This window comes from Panthera onca, chromosome B1, assembly GCF_046562875.1.
Source record: "Panthera onca isolate mPanOnc1 chromosome B1, mPanOnc1 haplotype 2, whole genome shotgun sequence".
NCBI lineage: Eukaryota > Metazoa > Chordata > Mammalia > Carnivora > Felidae > Panthera > Panthera onca.
This window is the reverse complement of record NC_138342.1, coordinates 34094742-34120933: the sequence shown is the minus strand read 5'-3', so window position 1 is coordinate 34120933 and position 26192 is coordinate 34094742. Positions and strand designations below refer to the sequence as shown.

At 44.3% G+C, this 26192-nt stretch overlaps 1 protein-coding gene across 12 annotated transcripts in view; it reads left to right on the top strand.

Annotated features, from left to right (window-relative positions):
- Positions 1-26192, top strand: part of APBB2 (amyloid beta precursor protein binding family B member 2) — a 381485-nt gene that overhangs the window by 309810 nt on the left and 45483 nt on the right. For all 12 annotated transcript variants that reach the window (XM_078446165.2, XM_078446164.2, XM_078446173.2 and 9 more), the window contains one exon: positions 1514-1641. In XM_078446165.2, the coding sequence (XP_078302291.1) occupies positions 1514-1641 (128 nt within the window). The remainder of the gene's footprint in view (positions 1-1513; positions 1642-26192) is intronic.

Below are 26192 nucleotides of genomic sequence, written 5' to 3'. Positions count from 1 at the left end.
CATTAAAACAGAGGCTTTCAGAGTGTGTTAGTATCTGCAAGGTGTTTGCCATGCAGCAGCTGGACAGAAGTGGGGTGGGGGTTACCAGGTGGGAGTTGTACTGGGGGCCACTCACTAGCAGGTCTGGCTGAAGACCTCTTAGGCTACAGTCAGTGCCTCATTCCTGGGGGAAGGACGGAGAGGAAGGAGAAGGCACCAGACATGCCCAGACAGCTCTCAGTAATCCCAGTGTGCATCACCTGGTTGGCACCACCTGGGACCTGCCCCCTCTCCGTTCCCAGCTCTCCGAGGCACAGCCATCTTGCATCTCCTGAAAACCACCAGAGGGCTGCCCTCAGCTAAGGGTGGGGGAAAGGACACCGTCTTTTAGTGTGCAGCAAATGTTTAATAATTTCTCAAATGATGCCTGAGGAATTGCAGGGGGAATAAAATTGAATAGTCCAGTGTTCTTGGCCCCAAAGAGCCAACATATGTGAGGAGACAGGAGGCCAAACCCTAAAGAGCCATGCAAGCAGTGAGAAACGTCGGCCTCTCCTTGTGGTATTACAGCAGCACCTTGTCGCTAAAGGCCTCACAGTTTCTGGGTGAGACCTGGAGCATGTTGCCTAACCTTGAAGCCTCGATTTCCCTGTCTGTGAACTGGTGAATTGGAGATAATAGCAAACCAAGCTCTCAGGGCAAGTCGGAAAGATCATGAACCAACGTGCCCGAAGCACATGGCATAGTATCTGCAATGCGATAAAGTCCTATAAACACTAGCTGTTGTGGTACCAAGAGATGCCACAAATGCACCTGCTGTTTGTCAACCAAATCACATAGATGCAAAGTACTGTAAATACCAAGGGATGGGATGGTAATGGTTGTGGGAAGGCCGTCGGGGACATGCCTGCTTGGGTCTGACCAGAGAGGAAGGGATGGACAGAGACAGGTGATGAGAATGACAGGCGTGGAGTTAGCGAAAGACCGGATTCTCCAGGGAACCCCTCCATTAGCCTTTTTTTCCCCGAGTCAAGATTCAGAATTGTAAATAATGAAAAACAAGAGCTGGGTAGAAGGCAGGCTAAGGATACATTTGAGAGGACTTGGAAAGGGAGAGAGAAGCTGGGTGTGGGGGGAGTATGAAAGATTCATGCATATTTTTTTAAGTTTCTTTATTTTTGAGAGAGAGAGAGAGAGAGTGAGTGCATGAGTGGAGGAGAGACAGAGAGAAAGGAAGACAGAGAATCCGAAGCAGGCTCCGTCCTGCCAGCACAGAGCCTGACATGGGGCTTGATCTCACGAACTGTGAGATCATGACCTGAGCTGAAATCAAGAGCCAGACACTTCACCGACTGAGCCACCCCGGTGCCCCAGACTTATGCTTAGTCAGGAGAGGATGTTGCTCTTAGGAAAACAAATAACAGACTTGAAGGGTGGTTTCTTTTGCCCCTTGAAATGATGTCCCTAGATGGCTGCAGGCATCATGACCCATAGCTTCCCGAGAAAAAGAGCGTGTTTTCTTTTGGGACCCCAGGGGAAAGACATGTACCTGATCCTGGAGAACGACACACTCAGCCTGGTGGACCCCATGGACCGCACCGTGCTCCACTCCCAGCCCATCGCCAGCATCCGCGTGTGGGGCGTGGGCCGCGACAACGGCCGGTGAGTACCCCGTGCTGGTGCCGTCACTTGTCCCCTCCCCCCCCCGCTCCAGTCTTTCCTTCACACCAAAGTGTGGCCTCGCTGTTGTTGTCCCTCACTGAACATGAAAGGTGTCAATAGACTGTCCTTAGAAACGTAAAAGAGTAAAAGCACATCTCTGTCCCTGCCTCATAGACCCTCCAAACCACTTCCCTTCCTGGTTTCTGCCCCTCACACCTTTTGTCAACTCTGGATCCTGTCTTCGAGTTCTGCATCTTTCTCCTCCTGCACGTCCTCCTCATCTGAGTTGCTGACTCACCCAGGCTCTCTGGACCCCTGCCCTTTTTTTCCCCCTCTTCTCTGCAGTCTGGGTTAATCTTAGCCATTTCAGAAGCCCTCCTGTTGGTGTTTCCTTCTTAGAGGGCTTGCGTGAAGGGAGAGGTTGTACCACGAGCTTTAGATCATTAAATCATGCCGATCGGGAACTTCTGGGGTTTGGGGCTGCCTGAACTTTTTTAACATTTGATATGTCTGGTCACCTCAAAATTCCATTCGATGTTTTTCTGAAATTCTGCTGAACGTTTGTTATTTACAGCAAGTACTTCGTAGATGTGTTGTGAATCGTCTGTTCTCTAGGATGGCTGGAAATAAGGAAATCCAAATACATATCCTAAATAATAAAGTGGCACTTACCACAGACCTCATACTTGGATACCGTTGTTAAGTAATTGGGCTACATGAAATGCATTCAGCTCTTAAATTATAGCTAGCCTTTGGCAACTCTCAAAGTATCCGAGGATCTCCTAGCATTTAGGGATCAGGCATACGATGATTAGTTGTTTCTTTGTTGAAAATGGACAAAAGCAAGTGAAAAGCCCAGATGACAGAAAGATGCTCTTCTGGGCTTATGGCTCCATTCCTGGGCATTCTGGTTCCATTCCTGGGCATTCTGGTTTATTGGGTCGTGTGGTCCTCTCTTGGGGGCTCTGCCTTGGTTTATCCTGGGTAGATTTGGTAGTCTTTTGATTCAGTTTCAGGTTCCAAGCAGAAAGAAAAATGGTTATGTACTCATCAGTGTAAGAACAAGCATTTTTGCTATAACCAGACATAAGAATAAACGGTCTGCAAAAGAGAAAGCGGGAGTGTCTTGTGCCTGCTGACTGGATAAAGCTTCCTAAGACCACAGTTGTGTCTTTGAGCTTTTGGATTTTTTTTTAATGTTTATTTATTCTTGAGGGAGAGAGAGACAGAGTGTGAGTGGGGGAGGAGCTGAGGGCAAGGGAGACACAGAATCGGAAGCAGGCTCCAGGCTCTGAGCTGTCAGCACAAAGCCCGAGGCGGGGCTCGAACCTACCAGCCACGAGATCATGACCTGAGCTGAAGTTGGACACTTAACTGACTGACCCACCCAGGCGCCCCGGGTTGTGTCTTTGAGCTTTTGTAACGGAGTGATGAACGGTGACAGCTGGGCCAGGTGCACTGAGGGGAATGAGTGGATAATTTGTGCGTATACACCTGTCTGTCATTCACTTAACCATGCCAGAGCTATAGCACCACAGGGATGAGTTGATATGAATTGATTAATTTTACAAGGAAAATACCTGATGAGGTTTGCTCATCATTGAAAACATTAGCCTTAATGGAAGGGTGTAGGATGCTCGATTCTTGCCTAGTTCCTGTCCCCCAAGGTTGTTTTAAAGGCAGGAGCCTCGGTAAAGATCATTATATGCATGTACAACTAGATGGGATTATTAACCTTTCTTAAGATTAGACCATAAGCAGATTTTCATTGATGACGTTTTCAGCCTACCCAGTTTTTGAAGTTGAGGCCAAATGCCACATGTTCAGGGAGAAAAAAAATACTCAAAAATCCAGTTGACAAAATTATTCAAGCTCTGAATCCCAGTTTCTCTCATCTGTGAAATGGAGATCATAATAGGGGCCACAAAGCATTTGTATATATTGTGTATATATACAGTTGTGTACGTATTGTTAACTGGCACAGTGATGGAGACGTGGTAAATGGTTAATGAAGGTTAGCTCTTAATTTGTGAAGGGAACAGAAACCAGCAGATACATCTAATTACACAGCTTCCTTTCAAAGACAGGGTGAATATGGGAGGAGTCAGACCTCAGGTTTCAAGGACAACTTATCATTGGATACAGGGGGATGAGGGGCTGTTCCAGACACAATGAGTTCAGTTATCCTCCAACTTCCAAGACAAGAAGAGCCCCGCCCACCCGCAGCCCCCCAATGATAGCAGTATGAATTCGGTTACATTGCCTTGGTTATGTTTTTTGAAATGTGGGCTCGGTTAACCATGTTTTTGAAACCGCTTCTTATTCTCACTCAGTGTTAACAGATAAGTGTCATTTAGAAATTCCCTCAAGTTCCACACTGGCTGTCAGGACTTCAAGCTTCTGCACTGGGTTGGGGGCCCTTGAGTCAGATTGCTTTTGGAAGCAGTAAATAAAAAAGTATGTTTGCCAGTGAAAGGTTCTATTTCTCCCCATTGGTCCCTTGAGCTTTCATTCCCTAGAAGAAAGGGCCTTTGTATTCCTGCTTTTTTTTTTTTAACTTTCTTTTGCTTTTAATTCTTTCTTTTTTTTTTTTTTTTTTTTACAGCAATTTACACTAGCAAATTCAATTTGTAATGCTGCAAAGGAAAGGGGTTTTCATTTTGCATGAATAAAACATAAAAGTGTTTCATTTTGCTTGCAAAAATGAGCCCGTTTTGCATTCCTTTGTAACTTTCCTTACTGAGAAAATGGAATCTCTTAGGGGATTTCTTCTCTCTCTCTCCCCCGCCCCCCGTGTCTCTGAATTCTAAAAAGATATGTTTAATGAAATGTGAGGAAGAGACGATATGGTGAATGCAGCCCTTTACATGCCCAGCTCAGCACTCTAGGTGCCCAGCAAAGACTTGCTGATTTGATTTATAACTCAGGAGGCACAGTCCTTGGAACTTGGGCTCTGTGTTCTCTGGTGAGTAATAAGATAACCATGGTAATGCCAGTGACAGTCCCTAACATTTATGGACAACTTACCACAAACCTGACCCTCTGCTGTCTGCTTTGCAAGCCCGGGCTCCTGCGATTCCATTCTCTTTCTTCCCCTCTAACCCTGTAATAATCTGCTTGTCAGTTAGTGGGATCAGGTACACACAGAAAATCAAACCAGGGCAGTGTATTCGTTTGCAAGGGCTCCTAGGGGATTTCTTGAGGTTCAAATGAAAAAGAAAAGTATGCATTCCAGAGGCTCGAAGGGCACAAAATCTTTCTTGAAATTCAGAGTGCTTCACTGAGCCATGGAATTTCAGAATTTTTTTAAAGTTATTTTGGGTTTAGCACTATCTCAAGGCTTTTGATTTCCTCTGGAGAAGTTTCTTAGGGAGTAAGTTTACTTTGGGTGGGGAGGTGATCTGTCCATGACACCCCCCCACTGATCCCCAAGGTTGATGTGGAGAACCCTCTTACCATGGATGATGGAAGAAGCTGCAGTCACACCGGATGGTGGCTCTCTGTGGGGTGTGGGTCATCGCTGGACTGGGCTGAACTTTTTGCCTTATTCTTGAGGGCTGTGCCTGCCTTTATTGTGGTGTTTTGTAGAGCACTTCTGCATTGCTGCCCAACAAAGAGAGAGCTACCTCCTCTCTCTTGGCTAGTCTATACTTTGGCTTCTTCTTTTTGTTTTTAAGTTTCTTTATTTTGAGTGAGACAGAGACAGCATGAGTAGGGGAGGGGCAGAGGGAAAGGGAGAGAGAGAGAATCCCAAGCAGGTTCCATGCTCTCTGACACGGGGCTTGAATTCATGAAACCTCGAGATCATGACCTGAGCCAAAACCAAGAGCCGGGTGCCTAACTGACTGAGCCATCCAGGCGCCCCTGTACTTTGGTTCCTTTTGATCCCAGCAAGATAAAGATCAAGGCTCTCAGACCTCCAGATTGGCGAAAGGAGTTTCATAAGCCTTGTATTTCCAATGCAAGGCAGTACTGGGGAGTATCCGAATTCACCTGCTCTGCTGCCTCCTGCTGTGGGAAGGAGGGCATCTTCACAGGTACAAATGGCCCTGGGCCTTAGAGCTGGCACTTTGCCCCCAGGGACTGAGGCAGACCACCGGAGAGCCACCTCTCTTGCCTCTGTGAGCCTGCCAGCTGTCATTCAAGGATGGGTGGGAGGATTTCAGGAGCCTGTTTTTCAGGCACCCCTGCTGATTGCTGGCCACAGCTCTCTTCTTACTCATTCAGACCCTGGGAAACAGCTTTCTCCCTCTTCCGTCATACAGGTATCCAAAGCAAGCAAACATAGTTTCTGAACATGGGGGCCTTTAACACCATATCCGTGGTGGCAGATATGGATCCGTCTTCTGGGAAGGATCTGACACACAGGCCCCTGTGTGTGTTGCCAATATGTAGTGGTATCTGCCGATCCTGTCTGTTTCCCATGAGAAGGGAAACTGTGTAGATGGGATAGTCAGAGGGTTTCGGAGTGACGTCCGTAGCCATGTCTATGGGGAACTAATGAGGTAAGATGTTCATATGCTGTCCCAGAGAGGGAAAAACAAGATTTTAGAGTCTGTTAGGAAACTGGGTTAAACAAAGCGCAAAGACCCCCTTTACTCTGGACCCTCCTGGAGGTTTTCCTGTGCTGATGTTCACTGGGACCCTTTTCTTCACGGAAATGCAGTCACATGGAACACACTTTGGAAGATGCTCCTCTGGTCAGTCAACTCATTCATTTAAATTAGTGCCAACACTAGATTGCTGCCTTTGTTTTTAAGAAAAATTGGAATTAGTTTTAACAAGTAACTATTCATAAATGGAGATTTTGTCGGGCCTGCTAGAATGAAGATAAAATCCCTTCATAATTAATGGCAATGACCACAGCCATTGGGCACAAATTTTTTTTATAAAGTACTTTCTCGGATGGGGCGCCTGGGTGGCTCAGTCGGTTAGGTGTCCAGCTTCAGCTCAGGTCATGATATCACAGTTTGTGAGTTCAAGCCCCACATCGGGCTCTGTGCTGAGAGCTCAGAGCCTGGAGCCTGCTTCAGATTCTCTGTCTTCCTCTCTCTCTGTCCTCCCCCACTCACACTCTGTCTTTCTCTCAAAAATAAATAAACATTGAAAAAAAATTTTTAAGTATTTTCTCAGGTTAAATGTTGATCCTGTGATATTATTTATGCCTAAAGTTTGTATTATGAAACCTCTCTTTCTAGAAGATGCTTTATACATCTCTTTCCTAGTTTTGAAGAATAATTTATTTTTTTTCTGTTTTCATTTACATCCAAATTAGCATATAGTGCAACAATGATTTCAGGAGTAGATTCCTTAATGCCACTTACCCATTTAGCCCATCCCCCTTCCCACAACCCCTCCAGTAACCCTCTGTTTGTTTTCCATATTTAAGAGTCTCTTCTGTTTTGTCCCCCTCCCTGTTTTTATATTATTTTTGCTTCCCTTCCCTTATGTTCATCTGTTTTGTATCTTAAAGTCCTCATATGAGTGAAGTCATGTGATATTTGTCTTTCTCTGACTGACTTATTTTGTTTAGCATAATACCCTCCAGTTCCATCCACGTAGTTGCAAATGGCAAGATTTCATTCTTTTGATTGCCGAGTAATACTCCATTGTATATATATACCACATCTTCTTTATCCATTCATCCATCGATGGATATGTGGGCTCTTTCCATACTTGGCTATCATTGATAGTGCTGCTATAAACATGGGGGTGCATGTGTCCCTTCGAAACAGCATACCTGTATCCCTTGGATAAATACCTAGTAGTGCAGTTGCTGGGTCATAGGTTAGTTCTATTTTTAAGTTTTTGAGGAACCTCCATACTGTTTTCCAGAGTGGCTGCACCAGCTTGCATTCCCACCAACAATGCAAAAGAGATCCTCTTTCTCCACATCCTCGCCAACACCTGTTGTTGTTAATGTGAGCCATTCTGACAGGTGTAAGGTGGTATCTCATTGTGGTTTTGATTTGTATTTCCCTGATGATGAGTGAGGTTGAGCATTTTTTCATGTGTCGGTTGGCCATCTGGATGTCCTTTTTGGAGAAGTGTCTATTCATGTCTTTTGCCCATTTCTTTATTGGATTATTTGTTTTTTGGGTGTTGAGTTTGGTGAGTTCTTTGTAGATTTTTTATACTAATCCTTTATCTGGTATGTCATTTGAAAATATCTTCTCCCATTCTGTCAGTTCCCTTTTAGTTTTGCTGATTGTTTCCTTTGTTGTGCAGAAGCTTTTTATTTTGATGAGATCCCAATAGTTCATTTTTGCTTTTGTTTCCCTTGCCTCCGGAGCTGTGTTAAGAAGTTGCAGTTGATCTAATAATAGATAATTCATAAATTTCCGAATGAATTTAACCTTGACATAATTGTTTTATCTGGTCAAGATCTCAGGAAACTTTTATCTAAAGAATATAGTGAGTCTCCAGTATACCAAATATATATATTTTTTCATATTCTCATCTCTTAGGATGGTCCCATCTGGTTTTAGCCAGCAAGACCCTGCCTGGTTTAAGTTGTTTTAAAAGGCTCTCGTTACACATAGTTCTTGTTTTCCTGCCACTGTTGTCTCGTTTTAATTTCTTTTAAAAACACTGCTTAATTTGGGGGTGGGGACAGGAAAGGTCCTGAGAAATACTGGGATTAATTAATTAAAATACATAAAACTTTGACTCAGAGCCTTTTAAATTGAAAAAGTAGTTTAGTAACAATATCCCCCAACTTCTTTTAGAGATTAGGAGGCTCAGGACAGAGGGTGTGACTTACCTTAGATGATCCTTCAGGTTCCAACAGCACAGAGACCAGACTCCTGAGATTTTCATCTGTCTGAATAGGAGGCTCCTCTGTTCATCCTGACAAGAGATGACAGATGGTCTAAAATAAGCGGGGATCAGGAGGGAGACCCTTGAAGTCTATGGCCTGGTCCCTGTCCTTAAAGATCTGGCTTCTTAATTGAAGAGATAAGACCACAGTTGCAGAATGAAAGCGGAAGTTGACAAAGTAGGGCCTTGAGACCTCTTTTTGTATGGCTTTGAGCTAGGAATGATTTTTTACATCTTTAGAGTGTTGCTTAAAAAAAGAAAAAGAGGAATCGAGACCCAGCCATAAGGGACCTAGGATGCCCTCCTCCCCTTTAGAGAAAGAGCATTAGAATAGTAATGCTTGCAGGGCAGAATTAGGATCTTTGTGGGTGCTGTAGGAGGTCATTGTAAGAAAGGCAAAGTCCTTTTTGACTGCCTCTCCTCTCCTACCCATACCTCCGTTCTACCGGCATTCCTCAGGGTACCTGCAAGCATTGCCCAGCTCTGTTGCTGTCCTAGAGCTAACCCTTTTTGTATTCACTAGGGTATGTTTGGGCTGCTGTATCAAGTATTCTAAGGTCCACTGTCTGAAACACTAGGGACACGTTATCTGTAGTAGTCTGCAACATGCAGTACTGTCTCAGTGCGGCTCGGTGCCATGCGGGCTCCTGCTCCTTCTAGGTGGCGGCCATGCCATCCCTCCAGTCTGACCAGGACAAGGGATTGACTATCTTCTAAGTTGCAAGACGACCTGGAACTTGCACACCTCACGTATATTCACATTCTGTTCACATCCTGTTGGCCACACACAGCTGCAAGGGACTCTGGGAAATGGAGCTGGGTCAACACTTGCCAATTGAAAAAGAAGAGGTGACACAACTAGCATTCTGGCGTGGTCTGGAGACCAGTCACCTCAGCTTCCCGAGCCCGTGACCTGTTGCTTCCTAAGCCAGGTATTAAGCTGCTGTGTCTCAGCTCCAAACCCACCCTTTGCAGGTGGCTCAGCTTTCTGGGGCCAAGATTGTGCAGAATTCGTCTGTGCTTGTCTGGTTTGCTGCCTGTTAGGCTCTGACTAGAAGACTGCAAGGCTGGAGGAGGAAGAGACTTGCTCCTTACTTCGCTTCCTGTGAGCATCACCCTAGAAAAGCTGCTTCACCCCATTGCATCAGTTCAAACTCCACTTCGAGGTGTTCCCAACACTCGCAGAAATGCAGAACGAGCTTCATCATGCCCCTTCTTCCGAGCCCCCAGCACAGCTGGCTGCCGTGCCTCTTTAAAGGTCTGGGCCCCTCGGCCTCGGGGCCCCTCCTTCAAGCCTGGAGATGCCAGCACGGCCAGGCAACACTTCCTCAGTGTTCTCCTCCGTGGGGCCCCTCCAGGCTTCTAGCTTTTAATAATTCCAACCTCTGTGCTTTGTTCCTTCAACCCTACAGGTCACCGCCCCTCCATCCCCCTTTGCAATGTTGCCTCCACGGTAACCTCTTTCTGTTTCCTTTTTGCCTTTTTATTACCTGCATACAGTTCTTTGTATGATATTTTCTTTGTTCAGATATCTGGGGTGGTTTCTGTCTCCAGGCTACACCCTCCCTTGTGGACCCATGAGTTAGCATCTGGCTAAAGGAGGCAGCCACTTCCACACGGTACAGAGGGCACTTCTGCGGGGAGGGCATTCGAGAAGCTTTTGTGAGCAAGCGAGTGAGTGCGAGTGTTCATTCTGTTCAGCTGCATCACGCGGTGGGTGCAGCTCGTGCCAAGGAAACTTCCCTTCTAAATTGGTGGCAGTTGCCAGTGACAAAGGGAGGTTCTGTTTTAGGTGACAGGGATTCAGAAATAGTAGGCCCCTTGTTTTTTTTTTTTGAGCTACTCCAAAAGTTACCTCTATTTCCCCTTTGTCGTTGTCTCCTTCCCTAGGCGTAATCGGAGGGTCTCCACATAGAGGATGGAGAGCTTCCTAACGGACATCTAGGCAGAGGGTTCTCTGAGCCAGACCGTAATGAAAGATTGATGGAATTTCCAGATGTGCTGATGAAAGTTTAATCTAGGGTGTGTGCTGTCTTGCCTCAGGGAGAAAAGTCTTCAGAGAGAGCGATAATTCTCTCCCTGCGCCACAGTATTGTCTTGACCTCTAGAGTTAATTTCTTTTTCATACAGCCCCATGATAAGCGGAGGCATCAGGATTTACTTGACCATCTTGCTGGCTTACACTGTAGTTATATTTTATCTCTTTACAAGTGGCTTCCTTGCCTTCTATTAATCATGCTGGGACACTTGCTAATACTTGCAGCTTCGAATCACCTTTAAGAAAAGACATTGTAAATGATGGTCCAAGGAACAAGCCCCTCAAGGAGTGTGCGAGGGCATTTCCAAGCAGATCGTTCATGGTGGTGCCATCCGTGTTGATGACTGTGTGAAAACAACGGTTTCTTCTCAGGAACGTGTCATCCGTTTTTCTAACTGGTTCGGTACATAATCCAGCATTTCTCATAAGCGTGTTTCGACACCAGCCAGCAGAGCGAGGGCTTGAGGTTGTCGTGTCAAGAGAGAGCGGAAAATTCTGGTGATGGTCCCTAAACAACTTTCCTCTCACACTTGCCCTGAGTCCCAAGCCAGATGAGGAATGGGCCTTTCTGGTCGCAGCGTGAAGGTGATCCATCATGCTTGGCTTCAGAAATTCTCTGTGTCAGTCCTCAAAGCACCACGATCTTTTCGGAATACTTGGACCATTCCGAGAACAGAAGGAAGAGTAATTTTAGTGGAGAAATAGCCTAACAACCCACTTAAACATGGATTAGTGTCTTTTTTTTTTTTAAACAAAGTTGTTGTTGTTGTTGTTTTAAGTGTATTTATTTCAGAGAAAGAGAGCACAACTGGAAGAAGGATAGGGAGAGAGGGAGAGAGAGAGAATCCCAAGCAGGCTCTGCACTGTCAACATAGAACCTGATGCAGGGCTAGAAACCCATGAACCATGCGATCATGACCTGAGCTGAAACCAAGAGTCGGATGCTTAGCTGACTGAACCACCCAGGCGCCCCAGAGTAGTGCTTTAGAGAGCAGAAAAGATTGTAACTGTTATAACCCAGAGCCTAGCTTGGTTACTAGCATGTTGCATATGCTCCGTAATGATTAGGTGGTTGATGAATTTGTAAAAGCCTACTATTATTGCAGATGAACAGGTAACCACTGCTTTTCATGCACAGATTATCATTTTGAACCCTTTTACTCAGATGTAATCATCAGAGATTTTTGACTTCATGGCAAATCCAATGATTGAGAACATAGCGTGGCTCCTATGATCTGTTACTAGTCACAGAACACTTCTGGCACCAATTGTGTGGGTTTTTCACACCAAGCAGTTCTCAAGTTCACTGCAGATACTAATTCTGGGTGTCCTACAATTTAATTCAACTCTGACACTAATTACCTGGAGTTAGTACAGACCCCCCTTCCCTCCAGGTTAAGGGCTGAGCCCTTAAGCTCTCCAGACTGCCCCGACTTCAGACGCCAGTCACAAATCCAGGGTCCGGGTGTTACTCTCTCATATTCCTGACCGGTCTACAATTCAGAGGTCCCCACAACCCCTCCTCAGGTTTGATAATTTGCTAGAATGGCTCACAGAACTCAGGGAAACACTTCATGTACTATTACCAGTCTATTATGAAAGCTGTAAATGAACAGCCAGATGAAGAGGTATATAGGGTAAGGTCCAGAAGGGTGGTGAACACAGGACTTTGACCTTCTGTCCCTGGGGAGTTTGGGACACGTGACCCTCCTGGCATCTGGATGCGTTAAACCAACCCAGGTGCTGCCTAAACCCTGTTGTCTAGGGTTTTTTATGGAAACTCCATTATGTAGGTATCATAGATGAAATCACTGGCCATTGGTGATTAACTCAATCTCCAGTCCTCTCCTCTCCCTGGAGTTGGGAGTGGGGCTGAAAGTTCCGCCCTTTAATCATACCTTAGTCTTTCTGGTGACCAGCCCCCATCCTGAAGGTATCTGCGGGGTGGGGGAAAGGCAGCCCATAACAGTAGCATAGAAGGCCGTGCACCATGGAGATTAGGAAGGTTTTAAAAGTTCTCATGTCAGGAACCAGGGACTAAGTCCAAGTATTAGAACAAAAGCTGCTCCTGTCATTCAGGAAATCACAAGGGTTTTAGGAGTTTTGAACCAGGAACTGGGACTGAATTTTTGGTCGTGGTCTTCCTATTACAATATCACAGTAGCACAGTCAGTTGCCGAGAAGAATTAGAGAACATCAAGTGGGACTCCAGAGTTCTCACCTCGTGCAGTACAGTCAAGTGTTTGAGAGCGACTGTAGGTCAAGAGAAGCAGTACTGGAGTAGGAATCCCACCACTTGCCATTTAAACATGGGTCTTCCTGTGCACTGATGTTGGAGGCTCTTGGTGTCCCCGACTGTGCACCTGCAGTGCGGATCATTGTCAGGATGGCAGGGCTTCATAGACATGTCATGCATTGTCCCCAGTAGTACTGTTTTTATTAAGACAGTAATATTTCCTTAAACTACTGCCCTGGGTCAACTGTAACCTATTCTACAAAATTCAGGAGAAATTTAATCACATGGGAAATTGTCATCGCTTTGTTTTTAAATATCTAAAATTTGTCCCTTGTTGGTTCCCTGTGAGTCTTGACTGATGAGCTCAAAGGCTACTGTTGATGTTTAGACACTCCCTCCAATGACTTTATGTTCTTCTAGCTCTTGTATTAAGCCAGACTTGGTGTTTTAATATCAAGGCTGTGAATTAAATCCTGGGAATAACTTGCATTTGGTAGAGTTATTTGTTAGTAGAGAAAAGTGAGAATGGGTGAAAATTGTCCTGTAACGAGTTTTCAGTCCAGTCTCTTGGGTTCAGATACTTCTTACCGCTGTCATATACACCAGCCAGCATGAGCTGTACCAGCTTCTCCCTGGGGCCCAGGTGCTGCTCTCCTCCTGCTCACCAGCCTCTCTCTTTAGTCACCCTGCTCTCCCTCTTACAGCCCACAGCCTGCGTGCAGGCACCTGTCCCATGTCTTTCTTATTAGAACTTCAGCTGGAAATTCTTTCCCTCTAGGCTGGTTCCCAGAGTACCCCGAGGACCTGCTCTTTAGAAAAGAGAAGAGAAAAGGGAATCAAAAACGGGATAAAACTCCAGGCCCTGAAGCAAGGACCCAGTTTCTCAGGGTAAAAACGTCCATGGGGCAGAATCAGGCTGGGAAGGACATGGCGGCCAGAGAGTGGAAATACTAAATCAGACTTTAGGCCGGATATAAATAAGTGAGCCACATAGGTGGTTCAGAACAGAAAGGCTCAATCTCTCTAAACACAGTAATAATCGTTTCGACTATAAATAAAAGAACACAGAATGGGTGACAGACTGGATCTAGCACCATGCACGTATCTGGAGAAGCTGGGTGGCAGAGAGAGGGAACAAGAAAAATAATAAAACCTAGAAAATTTTGTCATTTGGTCTGATATTTTACATTGAAAACATGTCAAAGGGAAAGAAATGTTTGAAAGTCCCCAGGGTGGGTAGGTTGGGGGAGGGGTGCACAATTATAGGCTCTAAGGAAAGTGGGGTTGGTGGAGAGAGCCGAGGACAGGGCTTACGGACCAGGCAAACAGACCAGTCGAGGGACGGGGAGGAAGGCAACCACGAGTAGAAAGCAGCTGGACCTGGGCTGCCTTTCTCCGTGCGGGAGATTACTTCTCTGGGTCTGGTGCCTCCTGCCTCTGGTTGCATCTCTAGGCCTAGTCACCACCCCATGTTACCAAGTCTGAATGGCTCCAGCTGCACTGGCAAGGGCTCGTTGTTTCTGCACAGAGCTCTCTGGCCTGTTGGAGAGCTCCTGGGCCCTTGCTCTGTACCCTGAGCTGTGCAGCCCGGGAGGGAGCAGGTCATGCTGGAGTTGAGAGCCCCTTTGTTACTGGAAAATCATTCATGGCTCCCGCCTCTTGATCTCGTAATCCTTTCCTGCCACTCCCCTATGAGAGAACCCCTACCTGCAGATTTATTGGAGACAAAGCCAGAAAAATTTAAGTCTCCATCTTAAGCTCAGTAGAACCAAACATTTCTATGTGGGCACTGAAACCAGGTCTGGCCCAGGAGGTGAACTAAATAGGGAATGACAGTGTGGGATACGTTTTGCAGGAATTTTACATAGAGCACCAGCAGAGGTAGGGATATCACTTTTTAAAAAGCGTTAACCCCTCTTTGATTACCAAACCTGTGTAATAGGTATTTAGTTCAGATCCAAAGTATCCCCTCCCCTCTGGCTCTGGCCCCTCAGCAGCCCTCCTGCCCTGTCCTCCTTTGGACATAACTGGAATGGGAATAGAGATAAGAATAAAAGGGCACAAGTCACTCCAAAATCCATAAACAGATGTCTGAACTCGAAAAATTCAGCAGTCCATTTCACATCCCTTTGAAAGAAGCTTCTCTCCTAATTGCATATGTACCACAAGGTCATAGGTAGTGTGGTGGCCCCTAGTTAGCTAACCTAGGGCTGGGTCACCCTTGCTGTTGGTTTAATCACAGCTGCTGCTGAAATGCCAAAACAAATCTGTGGTCAGAACTGAGAATGTCAGCCTCACCCCTGACCCCATTTTCAAAGTTATTCATCTCCTGTTTTGTAGCTTCATGCATTCATTCACTTGTTTCCATGCGTGCATTCATTCACTCAACTCCTACGAGCCTACTGTGGTTATGACTCTGCCATCAGCTGCACGAATAAACAACGTGGGGTCCTCTTACCTTCCCCACCTGCAGGGAGTAGTGAAGTCCTAATGATTCTATCTCCTTAGTACTTAGATCCAAATATAATTTTCAGAAAGTTAAAAAAAAGGCTCTCATGTGCAGTACGTAGTAACTGAAGCTGGAAACAATTCAAATATCTAGCAGCAGGTGAAAAGATAAGTTGTGGTATATCCATACAACGAGTATCCACTCAGCAGTAAAAAAGAATCAGCTATTGATACACATAACTACATGGTTGAATCTCAAAACGATTGTGCTGAGTGAAAGAAGCCAGACCCCCCCCCCCCCGCCGACACACACACACACACACACACACAGTATATGTTGTATGATTTCATTTATATAAAATTCTATAAAATGCAAGGTCAGCTAATCTATAGTGACAGACAGCAGGTCGGCAGTTACCTGGAGAGGGGTAGAAGGCAGGGATTATAAAGAGGCAAGAGGAATCTTTGGGAGTTCTAGATATATTCACTGTCTTGATTATGGTGATAGTTTCACAAGTGTATATCTGTGTCAGAATTTATCAAATTATTTATTTCAAATTATGCAGTTTATTGTATGTCAGTTTTACCTTAATAAGGCTATTTTGAATATAATTTTAAAAATATATAGTGAGTAACAGGTCAAAGATTTATTTAGCTCAGGATTGAGGGAACCCGCAGGATGCCAAAGCCAGTTCAAAGGAATATATGAAATGCTGAGAATCTGCGGAACAGCTGATTAAGCCATCAGAAAGCACAGGAGCTTTCAAGAATCACAAAAGGGCACCTGGGTGGCTTAGTTGGTTAAGCGTCCAATTTGGGCTCAGGTCATGATCTCACAACTCAAGAGTTCAAGCCCCGCATCCAGCTCTGTACTGACAGCTCAGAGCCTGGAGCCTGCTTTGGATTCTGTGTCTCCCTCTCTCTCTGCCCCTCCCCCGCTCACGCTCTGTCTCTCTCTCAAAAAATTGAAATAAAAACATTGAAAGAAAGAAAGAAAGCCTCTTCATGAAACCTTTATGTTTCCCTCTTCTGGGTTCACAATCAGAACCTATGGAGACTTATACCCCAGCACCTCTGAAGGAAGCTTTATTTAACTTGCTGATTACATGTGTATTTACCCACAGGAAAATAAATTTTGTAAGGACAGTTGTTAGAATAACTAAGTAAATAATTGTTATGTGAATAATTATTTAAAATTATTTTGTGAACCCCTACATTTTTTAGTCACCAATTTTTCTGCACATTGATTTTTAAACTGTTTGCTGTAACCCATAAGAAATGTAATTTGTGGCATGACCTAATTCCCCCCTGTCTTCTTAAAGTCTTTCACATTTAACTAACCAAAGCTTCAACACAACAATGCTTATCTTCCCTATGTGTTCTGTTCTTGGATTTTTTCCTTTGCTACCTCTATTTATTTAACTTTTTTTGTTTATTTATTTATTTTTTTTTACATTTATTTAGTTTTGAGAGACAGAGTGAGACAGAGCATGAGCATGGGAAGGGCAGAGAGAGAAGGAGACACAGAATCTGAAGCAGGCTCCAGGCTCTGAGCAGGTGTTCAGCACAGAGCCTGATGTGGGCCTTGAACCCACGAACCGTGAGATCATGACCTGAGCCAAACTCGGACACTTAACCGACTGAGCCACCCAGGTTCCCCTATTTATTTAACTTTTAAAATTCTGTTTGTGACCACTAGCTGATCATAATTGGAATAACACTGATCTTGGTTAACTTTTCCAAAAAAATATTTGAACTGAACAATACTCTACCAGCTTAATAACTGCTGTTTAAGTTTTAAAAGATCCCATGGACAAATCATTTTGAGAAATAGTATATGCAATGTCCTGCTCTCAGAGAGAGGCCTGAATACACAGCTTAGCTGTTGAAAGCTATCTTGAACTTAATACTTTGTGAGCATAAAACACATTATTTGCTTTATATCAGTGAACTTGGCTGAGGATCAACATGTTTGGGGCTCACCAGGTTAGAAAACACTGAGGTACCCTGATGTAGGGATTCTAAATGCTAACTCTATATCAGTTATAACAAAGCTGTATTTGCTTAGCATGCCACCTCCCATGACCTCACTGAAAAGTTATATATATTTTTTGTGAAGTGTATTTATTTATTTTGAGAGAGAGAGAGAGAGAGAGCATGCATGCTAGGGAGAGGGAGAGAGAAAGAATCCTGAGCAGGCTCCATGTTGTCAACACAGAGCCTGAAGCAGGGCTCAAACCCACAAACCATGAGATGATGACGTAAGCCAAAACCAAGAGTCAGTAACTTAACTGACTGAGCCACCCAGGTGCCCTGAAAATTTATATTCTTATGAGTGTAGCTTTCTTTGCAGTCAGTGAATATGGTGTCTCTTAAAGAATTTGGTTAATGGGGGCACCTCGTTGGCTCAGCCAGTTAAGCATCTAACTCTTGACTGCAGCTTGGGTCGTGAACTCCCAGTTCATGAGTTCAAGCCCCACATCAGGCTCTGCGCTGACAGAGCAGAGTCTGCTTGGGATTCATTCTCTATCTCTCTCTCTCTCTCTCTCTCTCTCTCTCTCTCTCTCTCTCTCCACCTCTCTCTCTCTCTCAAAATAGATAAATAAACTTAAAAAAATAAAAAGAATTTGGTTAATGGTGAAAATTGCATCATTTGTCATGTTTCCTTTTTTGCCAGAAAGTTTCAAGTTAAATTAAATTATTTTTTTTAATATGAAATTTATTGTCAAATTGGTTTCCATACAACACCCAGTGCTCATCCCAACAGGTGCCCTCCTCAATGCCCATCACCCATTTTCCCCTCCCTCCCACCTCCCATCAACCCTCAGTTTATTCTCAGTTTAAGTTAAATTAAATTCTTAACCTCAGTAATAGACTGAGCCATATGACTGCTGGGTTTTTTTGGATGAGAAATGGTTGAATGTGGTTCAAATTAATATTTAACTTAATTGATTTACAGAATTACTTCTTCCATTTGGTTTTAAATTTCATTTTTCTAACTTAAGAACCTGATAGAATGCTTGCCTTTTATTTGCAAACCACTTAACAGAAGCACATGGGATATAAATTTTAATAATCACAGAGTCCAGTTGTAATGCCCCATTAACCAAGAGGGTGTTTAAAATACAGATATTTTCCCCTGGTTTCCCAATTTTTCAGTAATTGGCAAATGGTATGCATTCTGTTAACAGGAGTATTTTGAGGGTATTTTTCCCTCTGTAAAACCCCAGAACAGCTTAAAGAATGACAAAGTTAAAAATGTATGTCTACAGTTAATTAATATTTATTGACCACTCCAAATGACATCTGTGGCTTTCTACATGAATTAGAGAATAATAGTATCACGGAAACCACCTCAGCCCTCACGGTACTTGCTTGCCAGACTCAGTTTGCTTACCACCAGGGATCCCATTACAAAGATAAGCGGCGATTACTAAAAGTATTGCATCTAATGGATGGTGTGGAATTTCTTAATATATTTTGCCCACACATTCGGGGGCCTAGCAGTGATTGTCTGTGCCCCTTTCTTGCCTAAAGGAAATGTCTTCGTTTATCTCCATATAGCTCCTAGCTAAAGAGTTGCTTTGTCTTTTTTACTCACATAAGAGAAGCTATGGAGGATATTTATTAAGGAAGATATAACCTAATCCTATTCATTAAATTCACTAAGTCAAGGGTTGAAAATAAAAAGGAGGGAAAAATTTTTTTAAAAGATCAGGTTTTAGTACGTCTGTGCTGTAGAAATTAGAGTGATTCTTTTTTTAAAAAAATGGTATATATCTTAAGTCTTTGAATCTTCGATCGCTTTTAATCATAATGTTGTTAATCATTCTTTTAGGGCTTGAAACCATGATATTAAAACAGATGATACCAAGGAAGTGTATTAATCAGGACAGGAGGAGAATGGAAATGGCTGTCATCATCCAGAAGGCACACCATCTTTTTTTTTTAAGCTTTACAATGATAACTTAAGCATAATTGTACCTGTATATTTTTAGGTGATCTGTGTTGGCCTTCTTCATGCCCAAGGCCACATCATCCTCATTCCTACCTTGAAGTGTCAAGCTGTGGGGTTTCTTTCCCCCCTCCTTCCTCTGTTATGTGGTCCCATCTACCTCTCTGGGGATTTATTAGACACCCATTTATTATATCCCCACTATGCGCCAGCCACTGTGGTTGGTGCCAAGGATGTAGTTATGAATAAGCTTCATGGTCGCTGTCCTCATAGGGTTGTATTAAGTAGAATAGTAAGTAATTATATGAGTCCTTGAGACCCATGAGTCACTTTGTAATATACCTGTCAAATATTATATGACATTGCTGGCCCTATGGCTTAGCCTGGGTTCCGTCTGTATTGTTAGCCTTTCTGTCACCCTTTGTATCAGTCAGCACTGTCTAGTTTATGCTGCAACCAAAGGGCTCAGTGGCTTAAACAACTCTCATTCTGCTAAATGTCCATGGCAGATTGACTGGAGGCACTGCTTTTTATAGTTGTTGCCCTCATGCTGTGTCTGAGGCTGATGATACAGACACTAACTAGACTAGACTATTGCCAGCCATGGTCACAAGAAAAAAAGATGCACTGACTCTTAAAAGGTCTGCCTGGAAACAACGTTTTGCTCACATTTCATTGACCAAAGCAAGTTACGTGACCGAGCCTGACTTCAGGGGGTGGGGAAATACACTGCTGCCCTAAGAAGGGGACCAGATATTCACACCACTACAGTGCTCCATAATCTCTTTTATCTCTGTAGTCACGTAGATATTATTAGCACCGAATCTTTTCAACCTTGTGTTGTTACTTAATGCTGTGGGTGTGTATGTCTCCCCAGGAAGATGATAAATCCGGCCAGCTCTGGTGCCTTACTTACACTTCCTTGTGTGTGACTCAACATGATACTCTCCTTATACGAGATGCTTAAGAATGCTTTTGATTGTATGAAGAAGAGAATGAAGGGGGAGTAATCAGGACTCTTTCCATGTTTTAATACAACACTTTATAGTTTACTGAGGGTCTGTGTACACTATCTCCTTGAATCTTTTCAGAGACTGAAGGACATATCACGATGGCTTTTAGAGATCAGGAAAATGAAACGTAGAACTTTCACATGACTTGCTTAGTGTTGCACCCCCAAAAAAGCGATTGAGCTGTGTCTGAAACCGTGAATCCTAAACTCTGGACCAGTGCTTTTTCCTACTCCTTTTAGCCATTAATGCAGACATACCAGCTGTTTCTTGTGTTGAAGATCACACGGGACGGGGGAAGGAAGCTTTAGAAAAAGAGTTGAAAGCCCCTGACCAGGATGGGGTATATCTCTTGGTATTTGGATGCCAGCCAGGCTGAGGCACGCACAGCGGCAACTCTCAGCTTGCACCCAGTGGGGCAGTGTATTCGTTTCCTGTGGCTGTCATGACATATTGCCACAAACTTGCTGGCTTGCAACACAAATTGAATTCTCTCACAGCCTGGAGGCCGCAAGTCTAACATTCGTTTCAGTGGGCAAAATCAAGGTGTTAGCAAGACTGTATTCCCTCCGGAGACCCTGGGAAGAATCCGCTCCCAGCATCTTCCAGTTTCTGGCCGCCTCTGGCTGTTCTTTGGCTGTGGCCATTCCCCTAGTTCCTGCGTCCTCTTCACATAACGTCCTCTTCTGTGTGTGTGATCTCTCTGCCTCTCCCTCATAGGGACATTTGCTGTTGGATTTAGAGCCCACCCAGACAATCTAGGATAATATCCCCATCTCAAAATCTTCAACTTAATCATATCTGCAAAGATCTTTTTTCCCCTGTAAGGTAGTATTTACAGGTTCCAGGGATTAGGACCTGATCCTCTGGGGACCATTTCTCAACCTACCACAGTCAGGTAGGTTGACTCTGCTACCGGAGCTCTCGTCTCCCCTGCTCTGCTCCTCCATTCTCCTTCCTCAGCTCTCCCCTCCTCTGGGTGGTCCAGATGATGATATCCTGGAAAGACCTTTTGAGTTCAGCGCACCCCAGCAGATCCTGGATCTGCCTCTTCTTGGCTTTGTGACTCTGGGCAAGTTACTCACTCTGAGCCTTGGTGTCCTCCTGTGTAGAGATGGGGGCTTTAGAACCTACATGCAGCTCGGGTAAGATAGTACACGAGAGCAGGCCTGCCATGGGCACCTGGCAGAGAACCGCCACCCCTACCCCCGCTGTCCCTCACTCAAGCCCCGCCTCCTGTGCACCTACAATGTGGGGCGAAGTGGGCTGGAGGCCGAGAGTGCTACCCGTTGAGATTCGTAGAGCACTTCCTCCCATTTATTTTTCACAGTGAAGTTAAAAATACACGATGTTTATTAAATAATTAATCATCCTTTCCTAGAAGGGTTATTTCATTTCATGGGTGAGCAGTTTATTGCCAGAGAACTATGTCTTCCTCCGAAATGATGTATAACATGCTTTGGTGTCTACGTTTTTAGACACTAGAATGTTTTCTCTCCCTGCCATTTAAGCTTGAAGGTGGTGTGGTGCATATTCATTTGTACTTTGTTCGTTTTAAGAGACACACAGGTGCATAGTGGAGTGACCTCATATTCTTCCATTTCTAAAGTAGTATCCGGAAGCCGACGTGCCAATGCACGTGAGTTCCAGTAAGTTTTAGCATTTACTAAGTATTTAGTGATAAATACCACAGGCAATAAGCCTTCACAGCATTAAGCCTATGAAGAAAAATAAGCAGTTGTATAACTGGCAAGGAAACTAATACAGTGGTATAAGCCAAGAAATATCAAAGCCGTTTTTTTTCCCTCAAAAGCCTTTGTGGTTTCATGTACGTTCCTTGTCTACAATCTAAAATTCTGCCCTATTTTGTTTATAAAGCAGTCCCTTCAGACATTTGCCTTATTTTTAGGAAATGTTTATCCTATTACCAGAATAGTAAATAGAGGTTACTCACCATCTTTTTTTTTTTTTTAAGTTTATTTATTTCTGAGAGAGTGAGGGAGAGAGAATCCCAAGCACGCTTTGCACTGTCAGTGCAGAGCCTGATGTGGAGCTCGAACTCAATGAACCGTGAGATGGCAACCTGAGCCAAAAGCAAGAGTCAGACGCTTAACCGACTGAGCCACCCAGACACCCCATGCCATCTTTGACCTAATGACATTAGAGACCTGAACTGCTAGTGTGAGAAGGGCCGGGAGACCAAAACCGGCTTGCTGAGGAGTCTGTCATCCGCTGGTCAACACCTGCCATGGACGTGGGGCAGGCGGACACAGATTGGCCCGAGTCCTCGTGTAACTAACTTTGCAGCAGAATCAAACCTATAAATATGGAGGACAAACTAATGGCTGCCAGAGGAAGCAGGGAGGGTTGAAGGAGAGTGTGAGAGGCCCGCTTTCCATTGTGGAATGAGTAAGTCACGGGGATAAAAGGTAGGACACAGGGAATATAGTCAGTGGTACTGTACCAGCACTTTGTGGGGACAGATGGCACATGTGGTGAGCAAAACAAAATGTATAAACTTTTTGAATCACTATCCTGTACACCTGCAAGTGGTGTGACACTGGGTGTCAACTATATTCAGATTAAAAAAAATAATAATAAGAAAAACAAAAAACAACCAGTAACCTATCTACAGGAAAAGTAAAAACTTGGAGGAAAAGTCTCGAATGGTGGATATTCTCCATACCTACCATCATCTCCGAAATTTAGTAGTTTACTGATAAATACCTAATGAGGGGAAAAAGAAAGGAGAGAATTGTTCGCCTGGAAAACTGACCGTGGCTGCAAAGGGAGAACTTGTTTTGAGGACCTGACTGTGAATCAGAAGGGCTGAATTTGTAGCGGCTCCCGGCACAGAGCGGTATGCAGTGTTCAGAACGAGCAAGAACACCCAGGACGTTTAGTTTGTGGGTAAACAGCCTAAATGTAGTGTTTGAATGTTAAGTGTTTAAAGCATTTGCACTGTCTGACAACAGACACACAGCACTTGCGACAATGGGGCCTTTTGTTTTTGTTTGCCACACCTCTGGAAGAAATCAAATGGGTTCTCCAGATTTGAATCGCAGCCCTGCCTGCCACTTACTATGTATGTGTTCTTGGGCAAGTTACATCACCCTCTCTGTACCTCAGTTCCCTCATCAGGAACTAACATTGCTTACCTCCCAGGAGTGAGTGGGTTACTCTCGCTGAGAGCTGAGGACGGCATCTGGCACATCCATAGTGAGTGCAGTTGTCTGGTTGAACCCCTGTTCATTCCTAGCCCTCCCCTGCTGGCCTCTGACCCCCTGCCCCACCCCCCCCCCCCCCCACCAGGCTGTATTTCCAGGCTGTGCCTGGATTTGGCCACTGGGAGGCGCTGAAGGAGTGAAAAGCCAGCAAGGGTTCCTCTCCCCTCTCTGGGCCTCCTGGCTGTTGTCACTTCATGGCTCCAGCCACCTGTCACCTGTTGGCTTTTCAACTCTTCCATTACTCAAATCACCAATTTTGTGAAACTCCCTGTTTATAGCAGTTTTGTTTTCCTGGTTGTGCCCTGACTGATAAGGACTAGGCACCCATCTACCACCATTATTATTGTGATGGTCGTTGGTGCTGCTCTTGTGGTCTCATGGGAAACTGAAACTCAGGAGGTAAAGCGAATCAACCAGAATCCCACAGTTGGCATGTAGCAGACCCCAGCATAAAACCTTTTTCATTAAATCTCTCCTTCTCGCAAGGCTTTGGATGGGCTGATATGTTCAACTCTAATTCGTCTGAGTTTTCAGTGTTTTGCCAAGGGACTCACTCCCTTTCTGGATTCCCACCTATTGGAAGATACGTCTACCTGGACATGTGCTGAGGAAACAGCCATCCTAACTGCCACTGACTACTTTGCAGTCACAAACTATCAGGTCGGGACTGACCTCACCTCATGTGGTTCTACCACACTGGGGGTGTGGGTGTTAGTTAAAGACCATTGATTACAAGCAACAGAAAACAATTTGAGTGATCTTAAACAAAGGACAATTTGGTTGTCCTTTGGAACCCAGAGTCTGAAGTAATGTCAGGATGTACTCTTCTTGGCTTCATACTTTTCTCTGCTTCATATGGTAAAAAATAACGATTTCTTTTCTAGCCAGTCTTAGAATGTAGTCTCTCAATTCCAAATTCCTGAGGGGAGAGACTCTCACCCGGCACAGACCAGTCACCCACCTTAGTCTAAATTAACTGGCCAGGTTCATTTCACGCAAGATGTCAACAAGGAACCTGCTGTTCCACATGGGTTTGGGTGGTGTGGTATTTCCCAGAAAGGGGGGCCAACACGGATAAGCGAACAAGTATCCACTGTAGAGCTCATTTCAGGATGTCAAACTGCTTAATCATCATGGGAATAGCAGTGGCCATATTTGTGCCAGATGCAATGCTAATTACATTATATCTGGGGGGTTTTGTTTGTTTTATTTTAATCCTTAGAACAGGCCTTAGAAGACAGGTGTTATTTACCTTTTACAGATGAGGAAAGGCGAAAGGGAAAATTTTGCATTTGTATAATACAAAGCTCCGCAAGCCAACCAAAACATTACAGGTCTTTGCTTCTAGTGGGAATTAAAATATATCAACTTAGAAGGGCAACACTGGTTAGCTCATGCTGACCAGAAGTTGTGAGTAGTGGCTAAGTATACCTTTGACTGACAGAGAAAGGCAGTGTGGGTGCAAATCAAAGTCATTTATTATTTGTATGAGAAATGCATTTTAAAATAAGACATCCTTGGTGGCTAAAAATAATAAAATGGTCCTTTGGTGGTTAAAAGGATCGATTTGGTCCAGCCCCCAGTCTTTGAAAATAAGGAATTTTATTTGAAGTAAGTAATTTAGGTTCTTTGTGAGAAGTTCCGTCAACTTCTAAGATGATTCAGAGTTCAGAATACTGATTCAGTCTGACTGTATCAGGAGTGTTTAAATATACATTTTCACTCACTCAATAAGTCATGAATTCATTTAATTGACATCGGTGCACTCAGAAATCGTCCAAGCAGACTTTGAGCTGTAAGCATTTGCTCCTCTCCTTCTGGTTAATCCTCACACATCTTACACGTCATGTTTTCCGAAACTTCTAAAAATGGGATTGCTTACCGTTGAAATTGGCCATTGGATTGTTGTGTTCCTAAAGACAAGTTATAAAACTTGCTCAAATGATGTATTCCCCCCGCTTTTTCTCAAAATGTTTTCTACATGAGCAGAGAGTGTGGCATCTACAATCTAGAGGACTGGAGATGCTCCAACTTGAGCCGCGTCAGAATCCGCTGTCGGTGTTCAAAAAGCACGATGGCTGAGTCCCGTCCTCACAGTTTGTGATTCAGGATGTCTGGGGTAGAGCCTGAGAACTTGCATTCCTAACAAGTCCCCAAGTGAGGCGAATTTCATCTGCGGGCCACCCTTTGAACACCCCTGCTCTAGACTGGAGACTGTAGAGTTTGCTGAGATGAAGCATGAATGCTTTCCGTCTTGCAGCTTTATGAGGAATCAGTGGGGATGGCAGATTTGAATAATGAGTCTGTTTAGTCAGAAAGGGCCGCTTCTTACTAAGAGCTCTGTCTGGAATATATGAGCTTCCTTTCGTTGAACGGGGAAGATAATTCACAGAGGATTTACTAGTATGATCATGAAGCTTCAAATTTAGAGTCCCTTTGCCTGAGTGGCTCATTCGATTAAGTGTCCGACTTCAGCTCAGGTCATCATCTCGCTGTTTGTGGGTTTGAGCCCCGCGTCGGGCTCTGTGCCAACAGCTCAGAGCCTGGAGCCCGTTTCAGATTCTGTGTCTCCCTCTCTCTCTGCCCCTCCCCCACTGGTGCTCTGTCTCACTCTCTCAAAAATAAATAAATGTTAAAAGAAATTTAAAAAAATTAGGGCCCCTTTTAAGGTTTAGCAATGAGTTCACCTGGTTTTTGTAAAATTTGCAAAAGGAAGGTACTTTTGTATTCCTTTTCATAAAGAGCCCCAGAAATTATCTGATCTCTAGCTTCCCTGAAACCCGAATCAACTCTCTGATCATTAACTAGTATAGTCAAC